Source organism: Amphibalanus amphitrite, unplaced genomic scaffold (assembly GCF_019059575.1).
Source record: "Amphibalanus amphitrite isolate SeventyFive unplaced genomic scaffold, NRLGWU_Aamphi_draft 000012F_arrow, whole genome shotgun sequence".
Classification (NCBI taxonomy): Eukaryota; Metazoa; Arthropoda; class Thecostraca; order Balanomorpha; family Balanidae; genus Amphibalanus; species Amphibalanus amphitrite.
The window spans coordinates 1,518,766-1,528,089 of record NW_024881508.1 but is presented as its reverse complement, the minus strand read 5'-3'; the positions used below and the strand labels follow the sequence as shown (position 1 = coordinate 1,528,089).

Sequence of the window (9,324 nt, the reverse complement as noted above, 5' to 3'; positions counted from 1 at the left end):
ACTAGGGTCATAAGAGTTTTTCGTCAATAACTCCTGATCAAATGGAGCTAACAAGTCGGGAAAGCCACCAATGGACTCGGGAAGACTTGCCAAATCGAATGGTATGCGTCCTAACCTCCTTCGACCAAGTTCATGACCCGGGGGGGGGGGGGCTCTGACCTGACCGTGACCCGAGGTCAACACCTAAAGTTGACTTTACCCAAACAAAAAGTATACCATTCGACGCGCCTGAGCAAGGCGAACACGATGCTGTCAAAATCGCGGCTCTGCGATCATTGTTTGCGATTTTTTTTTTTGCCAAAAACCGGATCCATATCTTGGGCCACTTGGCCCGACCTCAGTTGTCACCGGTTGACCTGGTACCTTATAATAGGGTACCAATCGCTACGTCTCGTAACGGCGCACACGCTGTTTTTTTTTCCGACGCTCTAGCTCCATTAGGGGCGAAACGGCGAGGGGGTCGTACCCGCCCGCCCCCTCGGCCGGCGCGTATGTAAAAAACCAATAGGTCCTGCGAGAGTTAAACCCCAAATACACGTGAGCCTCCTCAAAGCACTGTTCCTTTCAATTTATTCATTTCTCTTGCTGAGCTTCTCCAGAACTGGGTATTACAATTGCATTTTTTTTTTCAGCTGTTGGAGTCAAGTCACCTGCCATCAACAACCTGGCCAGCGTAATAGACTGCATCAAGTGCCCGCGATGCGGCCATCGTGGGCAGGCGGACAGTGGTCAAGCAGCAAGCGCAAGTGGATCGGCGGACATCGCTCAAGCAATGCCTCAGTCAGACGACGAGCCTGCCGTCGACGAGCCTGCCGCCTTCGACGAGCCTGCCGCCGTCGATGAGCCTGCCGCCTTCGATGAGCCTGCCGCCGTCGATGAGCCTGCCGCCTTCGACGAGCCTGCCGCCTTCGACGAGCCTGCCGCCTTCGATGAGCCTGCCGCCTTCGACGAGCCTGTCGCCGTCGATGAGCCTGCCGCCTTCGATGACCGCGTACCGATTATCTTTTTGCCCGCCCCGGCCGTCCGTCCGTCCACCCTGGCCGTTTGTCCGCCCGCTCCGACCGCCCCGGCTGCCCTTCCGCCCGTCCCGACCGTCCGTCCGTCCGCCCTAGCCGTCCGTCCGCCTGCCCCGATCGTCCGTCCGTCCGTCCCGACCGTCCGTCCGTCCGCCCCGAAAGTCCGTCCGTCCGCCTCGCCCGCCCGTTCGCCCGCCCCGACCGTCCGTCCGACCGCCCCGGCTGCCCTTCGGTCCGCCCCGACCGTCCGTCCGTCCGCCACCGCCGTCCGTCCGTCCGCTCCGACCGCCCGGCCGCCCGCCCCGGCCGTCCGTCCGTCCTCCCGAACCGTCCGTTCTCCCGCCCCGACCGTCCGTCCGTCCGCCACCGCCGTCCGTCCGTCCGCTCCGACCGCCCGGCCGCCCGCCCCGGCTGCCCTTCGGTCCGCCCCGACCGTCCGTCCGTCCGCCACCGCCGTCCGTCCGACCGCCCGGCCGCCCGCCCCGACCGTCCGTCCGTCCGCCACCGCCGTCCGTCCGTCCGCTCCGACCGACCGCCCGCCCGCCCCGACCGTCCGTCCGTCGGCCACCGCCGTCCGTCCGTCCGCTCCGACCGCCCGGCCGCCCGCCCCGGCTGCCCTTCGGTCCGCCCCGACCGTCCGTCCGTCCGCCACCGCCGTCCGTCCGTCCGCCACCGCCGTCCGTCCGTCCGCTCCGACCGCCCGGCCGCCCGCCCCGACCGTCCGTCCGTCCGCCACCGCCGTCCGTCCGTCCGCTCCGACCGACCGGCCGCCCGCCCCGACCGTCCGTCCGTCGGCCACCGCCGTCCGTCCGTCCGCTCCGACCGACCGGCCGCCCGCCCCGACCGTCCGTCCGTCCGCCACCGCCGTCCGTCCGTCCGCTCCGACCGACCGGCCGCCCGCCCCGACCGTCCGTCCGTCGGCCACCGCCGTCCGTCCGTCCGCTCCGACCGACCGGCCGCCCGCCCCGACCGCCCGGCCGCCCGCCCCGACCGTCCGTCCGTCCGCCACCGCCGTCCGTCCGTCCGCTCCGACCGACCGGCCGCCCGCCCCGACCGTCCGTCCGTCCGCCACCGCCGTCCGTCCGTCCGCTCCGACCGCCCGGCCGCCCGCCCCGGCTGCCCTTCGGTCCGCCCCGACCGTCCGTCCGTCCGCCACCGCCGTCCGTCCGTCCGCTCCGACCGCCCGGACCGTCCGTCCGTCCGCCCCGCCCGCCCCGAACGTCCGGCCGCCCGCCCCAGCTGTCCGTCCGCCTGCCCCGAACGTCCGTCCGGCCGCCACGGCCGCCTGTCCGCCCGCCCCGACCGTCCGGCTCTCCACAACCACACATCGCTCCTCATCCTATTCCACCACGTATGTGATAATACCTACAAGCGACTGAGTGCGACTGATGGCCTTATGTACTCATCACATTGTAATCGATGTCCGTACATTACCCGTGCTGTGTTGTGAGTAGACGCCAGCGTTACGAAATACACCATTCGGCTCGACCCAGTTTTATGATAATGATTGAATCAGAAAGCTGTGCCCATTTGGCTTTTACAAAAGCATATTTGTACCACTGCTTGCAGCCGCGTCACACCTGAACAGTTGCTGCGGCCAGGCATAATGCAATCAACTGACCAGTGAGACCTGTCTCCGGGCCAGGCGTATTGAGACGTTGCATAAACTATTCATTGTTTGCACAAAAAAATGAGTAATTTCATGTATCTACCCAAGTAATCAAGTCAAACATCAATACGGCACATCAGTGCATGAGATGAAAGTCGATGCATCACTGCCATTATAAATAAGACGTCGACTAGTTACGATGTATGTATGTACGCATTGACAGTCAAAACACTTTCCGATAAATGACTGCTTATTCTGAGCGTCGCGTTAAGTTAAAAGGAGAGACATGCTAACCGTCGCCCGTATTGGTGTTTTGCCAGCCGCGAAGGTATAGGGGGGGGGGGGGGCTGGACCCCACCCCTTGCCGTTTCGTCCCTCATCGAGCTAGAGCTTCGCGGAAGAGGACGAGCGTGTTGCCCATGACGAGAGTAAGCCGATGAAACCCAATTTTAAGGTTCTAGGTCATTGGTTGACCTAGGTCAGGTCAATGGCCCAAAGGTCGGGAAAATCGGGACCTACCGTTAGAACGTCGAAAGTGTAACTTCTATAGGGGTTTCGGGGTGCTGATCACGAATATCATGTTAATTTTGATCACAGATGTCTTCATGCATTTAGGCCAGGTCGGGTCAGGTCAGGTCAACCAGTAGGGGTTCTGCCGGATATTCGTAGTAGGTGTTAACCGTCTCTGAAAACTTCGTAACATATTACGAAGGCGCGAAAACTACTTCGTAAATGTTCAAATGGCTGCTTAATTCGAATTCAGCTCCAAAAACTAGCCTAGATCATATAAAACTCGAAAAAGTGAACCAAGAACATAAAAGGTCAGTGACCTGATCTGACCTTCAGGTGACCTTGACACCCACCGTAAGGCATGGGACCAACATCATATCAAATGTTTGAACGCTTGAAGCCACGAAAAGACTGCAAACACGCGGCTAATGCGAGCCGACATACGCCGAATCGCGATTTCGGCCAAACAAACATGGTCTCGAAAAGTAGGTCACAGGTCAAAGGTCATTTGGGTCAGAAGCGGCGGAACATCTTCAAGTAAGGGGGGAGCACTGCCAACTTTTGGTCCCATTCCTTCCATGTAACGCCCATAGGGCTAATGTTAAAATGCCAAAATCAAAGGGGGGCACGGTGCCCTCCCCGTTCCGCCGCCTATGGTCAGCGTCATGAAATTTTCAGGGTCAGTGTAAAATTGATTGACGCGATGGTACTGTAAGTTTCGTCACGATCGTCCGCTTTTTACGCGAGTTATTCGCGAAAAACCGAGGGGGGGAGGGTCCGTTCGACCCCCTATACGGGCGAGGGTTAAAAGCACCTCGCTGCACGCGCTCCGATAATAAAAATCGACAGCTCATTCCACACCGATCACACAGCCTATGGCCTTGGCTTTCACACAATATCAGTCACTGCACATCTGAAATCAGGTAGGCTAGGTACCATCCTAACTAAAAGTGGCTTAAAGGGACCCTCCCACCTTCAAAAAAGTTAATGAATTTGCATGAAAGTGATGTCGCTCGGTTCAGAAAGAGCAAAAACGAATATCTACCAAATTTCATCGAAAAATATTCACCGGTTTTCAAGATATTAGACTTTTACTTTTGTTTACTTTTTGGGATCTCCGCTATTCCTAGCGACTTTATTTGAAAGTGCGGCATTTGTTGCGCGCAAAGCAGCATATACCACCGCGTGCTACAAAACGTTTTAGTCAAACATTTAACGGACGTTCGAAAGCCTGATGACGTCATCAGATTCCCGTAATGGTTAAGAGATAGGGACCAAGCTGGTCCCACCCTGCAAGTAAAGGGAAGAAATTTCTTGAACACCATAAAGCTGCGGGGGTTGCGACCAGGATAAATGGTGGTTTCTGAGCCTGGCCGCAAACTTGGCTATCTCAACTCAAAACTAATGTTAAGGTGGGAGGGTCCCTTTAAAGTGACGTTTAAAAGAAGAGAGTGACATGTCTCGGAGATCAGGAGTGATGTAAACGAACGATACTGTACCTACATACAAAAAGCGGCCCCTGCCTGCCGTCAAGCTGTGGGCATCACCCTCCAGGGGTAGTTAGGCAGGCTGCTGGCGAATCGCGTGTCGCGTTGGCTGGTGCCGCCGCTCCCGATTTGCCGCGGCACTTGTCGCCGCAGGGAGCGGCGGACTGTGCGGCGAGGCGCAGGACCGAGCGCCGCTGTCTTCCCGTACTGCCGCAGCTCTTTCGATACGGGGTCCGGGTCGGCGGGGTGAGCGACAGGAGCGTCGAAGTCGGCGACCGGGCTTAACCGCGCCCGTACTGCCATAGCTCTTGTGCGTTGTTGTGTCCGGGGCAGGTGGGATGCACGGCTGGAACGGCGAGGCTTACGGCCGAGCGTCAATGCTCCAGACTTGCCGCGCCATTCGTCGCCGGGGGGAGCCGCAGGACGGCTGGCGGACCGTCGCGACACTCGCAGCATACATTTTTTCCGATTGTTATTTTTATTATTATTTTACTTTTTTACACTCGTTACATGATATAACTGTGGGAAACGTTTATAACCGTCCGAGTAATTTTGATTGGGAACGTTTTTACGGAGCGAGCGAAGCGAGCGTAGTCTTTCCTTAGATTAACGGAAATTTCTGAGTATGAGCGGCCGGCCGGCCGGCCGGCCGGCCGTGGTCACGCTTTTGCGAGGCTTATATCTCAGCAACCACTTGACCGATTTACATGCGGTAATTTTTGTAGGGTAGCTTCATTCCTTCTACCAAGTATTGCACTATTCCCGATGCATGTGGGTGACCCCTCATGCACGTGCCACGTGCAAAACGAAGAGGTGTCACTTTTGTAATTGTTGCAATATCTCGGTAACTACTGGGCCGATTGCGCTGAGAGTTGGCATGTAGGTAGGCACCCACTAGGCAATACATATCCATGTGCCAGAGTTGGGGTGCTGCTGCACGTGCGCACGTGCAGGGGTCGTTTCCAGATCTCGAGAACGGCTGGACCGATTGCGCTCAAATTTGGTACACGGTTACGGAGCAGTTAGTAGGGTGCCATGCACAAGTCAGTTGGGACCCATTTTGCACGTGCGCACGTGCAGGGTGCCGCTTCCAGATCTCGAGAACGGCTGGGCCGATTGTGCTCAAATTTGGCACATCGCTAGAGACCGGTTAGTAAGGTGCCGTGCACAAGTCAGTTGGAGGTACCCCCTCGCAATTTCGCACGTGCAAGGCACACCCTCTCGCTCGCTCCGTTAATCGCCCCAAAAGGCGTTATACTAATGGTGGTGAAACCTCTTTTGACCAGTCCGCCATCCTGCATTGAGAGCATCATTCATTTCCATAACGGAGCCTCTCGCCCGATATTCCACCACTTTGGTTAACTGGTGGACTCACACATCCCATGCATTCCATTCTCAATTCTCATCTCTCTGTCTCTGTCTCTGTCTCTGTCTCTGTCTCTGTCTGTCTCTCTCTCTCTCTCTCTCTCTCTCTCTCTCTCTCTCTCTCTCTCTCTCTCTCTCTCTCTCTCTCTCTCTCTCTCTCTCTCTCTCCCCTCTTTTCTCGGCCTCTGTCTCATCCTTAGTCTCTCTTACCAACTCACAATCTCTTGACTCTCCTCCTACACCGCGTCCAACATACCATGCGTGCCCCCGACCACACACCTCTCGTGATTGGCCTCGAGTACCCGAGCGGGGCAAATGCGTCTGAATCTCGATATTAGGCGAACAGGGTATTCCGCGTCCGATACCTACGTTTGCTCGGCCACGTATTCGGGGCCGATATTTCCATGCGCTTGCTCACTCAGTCATCCATTCAACCGTTCCGTCATCCTTCCCACGCCTCTGTCCGTCGTCTGGTACCCTCGTCATTTAAATTCTCAACCCCCGGCCCCGTTCAGTAGCCCCGTCCCATGTCCGCGCAAACACATTCCTTCCCCTCCCCGATATCCATCCCTCCCCAGTCCCCACGCCCCCCCCCCCCCCATGGCGCGGCCGGAGATCCGCTCCTCGCGCGCGTCAACAGAAGAGGCGTCGGTGAGGCCAGAGGCGGATCCAGCTCAGAGGTTTGGGGGGGCAAATCATAAAAATGTATCGATTCTTTCCATGCATCGTCCATAGGCGTAATGTTAAAATCATGCCGTTTGGGGGGGGGGGCAAATGCCCATTTTGCCCCCCCCCTTGGATCCGCCACTGGGTGAGGCTCCGACGCTCCTCGCTTGGCGCTCCCGCGGTTTGTAACCAGCGAGCCCCTTTGCTCGCGCGCTTCACCGTGCGCGCGACTTTCTCGTGCGCTTTCTCCTTCGCGCGACTCTCGCGCGCGATACCTTATTATTGGTTATACTACCTATTGTTCGCATGCGACTCTCTAACGAGTCGACTGCTTTCGAGCGCCTCTCTCGCGCGACTCCTTATTATTCCCTGTCGCGCGAAATCCCCGCTTTCCCGCACAACTGCACGACTCTTTCTCGCGCAACGCAATTCCTTGCGGCGCGCACAGCGAACATAAATATCTATGCATACATAAACGCATAACAGAACACCGTATTTCAACACCCCATTCAGGCCGGTGAAGGCACTCTCAGCCCCTCGCTCAGGTATTAAGACGGTAAGACCACCGGTCGCGCGGGTTTATACGGGACGGATCGTCACCCGAGCTGATATCCTATGCAAAACACGCGATCATAATTTCCCCGATCTATAGGTACTGCACCGATGTTGTCAATACATTCTGTATAACCCCTGACATTCCGGTAAAATCTTAAGATACGAGTAATGTGCACAGCTAAAATAGCACTGCACTTCAGATTTAGACAGCGTTACCTACCACTGTGAGGGTGGCACTAAATGAGCACAGTTTCGGGGGTCTCTATGTGAGGCTTAAACGGTAGATGAAACAAACAGCAATTCACTTACATTTAACTTGAATGTAATGAATTAAAAACAAATTTAGACAATAACATGAATGCCAACAATTTCCCGCCACTTCTCATGTCCGCACACGCCCTTGTACGTTCTACTAAAACATCTTGCCAGCCAGTGGCCGTTACATTCCTTCATTTTAATCATAAACACACGAAAACACTAGAAAATACCGGGGCATGTCGGGCCCTCGATACTCACCGGTGTGAGGAGCTCCTCTTATAGCCGTCACTACTAAACGGTGACGGCTCATCACCTGACCGAAGACCCCGTCGAATGCTAAATGCTTGCGACCGACGAAGACTATCTGCCTCCATGCGCACGGGCGCAGAAACCATTCCGACCGATTCACGCAACCCGACTGCCCTCGTACCTGATCTACCTAATTATTGCGATGGCAAATTGTCCCCCCATACCCCCTTTAACTGGGCTGATTCACGCGTATGGACGTGACGAAAAGCACGGAAACAGTAATTAACCCTCGCCCGTTTAGGTCCAGGTCGACCTGACCCGACCTGGACTAAATGCATAAAGACATCATCTGTGATCAAAACTAACATGATATTCGTGATCAGCACCCCGAAAAACCCCATGGCAGCCACACTTTACGACGTTCTAACAGGTCCCGATTTTCCTGACTTGTCTTTTGGGTCACGTACCTGACCTGGAAGGTCAACCAATTACCTAGGACCTTAAAATTGGGTATCATCGGCTTCCTCTCCTCTCGCCACGGGCAACACGCTCGTTTTTCCGCGAAGCTTTAGCTTGATCAGGGGTCAAACGGCAAGGGGTCCCCCCCCCCCCCCTTATGCGTTCGCAGCTGGCAAACCACCAATACGGACGAGGGTTAACACAAGATATTGAAGCCAAAAGTAAGAACAGTACAACCGTGAACCGGTAAACTGGGTAAACATCTCCAGGGGAGCGGAAACAGCCGCCTACCTCGTTGCCCTTGGCCCCGCCTCTGCAATACCCGGGTTTCGTCCAGGCTCCCATACGACAAACGACATGCAGCTGGATCCCCTTTGGAGCCAGGCCTTCGGTTGTGCTGAACGGTGCTGAACACCGGCAATGAGCCCACAAACGACAATTACCTCCCGGGCGCCGATGTACATCAATACCGATGTACATCAATATCGGGAGCGGAATACTACACCATCGAGTATCGTAGATTGTGGCGAGAGGTGCACTTCGGCTGTCCGGACCTCCCACGGGAAAGATTTTCCGGCCGCGTGCACCATTTTTATGGGGGTTTCAAGTTCAACGCATCGGGAAAAATTACGTGTTAGCGAGCAAATACGTCTCATTATGTATCTTGGCGCGCACATGTGTACTCTGGCCCCCGTCCTGGTTCTCATGCCCACGAAGTGTTGTGCTTCCACGAAGGCTGAGACGGGACGGGGGCCCGACAGTCTTGAACGTGGCTCCGCCGGTGCGACACGGCCCCCGGTGTATGACGTGGCCAACGCGGCCTGACGACTACGAGTTTTCGACGCGACTCCGCCGGTGCGAGGCCGCGCCGGTGTACGTGGCCGACGCGGCCTGACGACGTGTGACGGACGTAGGCGTATCGATTCAACCGTTTGTTTGATAATCGAGTAGACGTATACCTATATGAACAAAAACGTGATGGTCCTCCGGGCGGCGCACGAGTACCTACCCTACTAACTAGAACAAGTGAACGATCGCGAACACGCACGAACATTTCTGGTCCTCCGGGCCCGATAACGTATCGAACATTTCGTATAGTCTGAAATATGTCGTATTTTTTTATGAACCCTACGATGTGAACTGTACTGTA

General features: G+C 56.2%; 1 protein-coding gene across 1 annotated transcript; it reads left to right on the top strand.

Annotated features, from left to right (window-relative positions):
- The first annotated feature begins 772 nt into the window (after positions 1–772).
- On the top strand, positions 773–8,999 carry LOC122383604 (induced stolen tip protein TUB8-like). Its single transcript, XM_043370202.1, has 2 exons — positions 773–991; positions 8,910–8,999. The coding sequence occupies exons 1-2, from the start codon at positions 773–775 to the stop codon at positions 8,997–8,999; spliced, it is 309 nt and encodes a 102-aa protein (XP_043226137.1).
- The last annotated feature ends 325 nt before the right edge of the window (positions 9,000–9,324 follow it).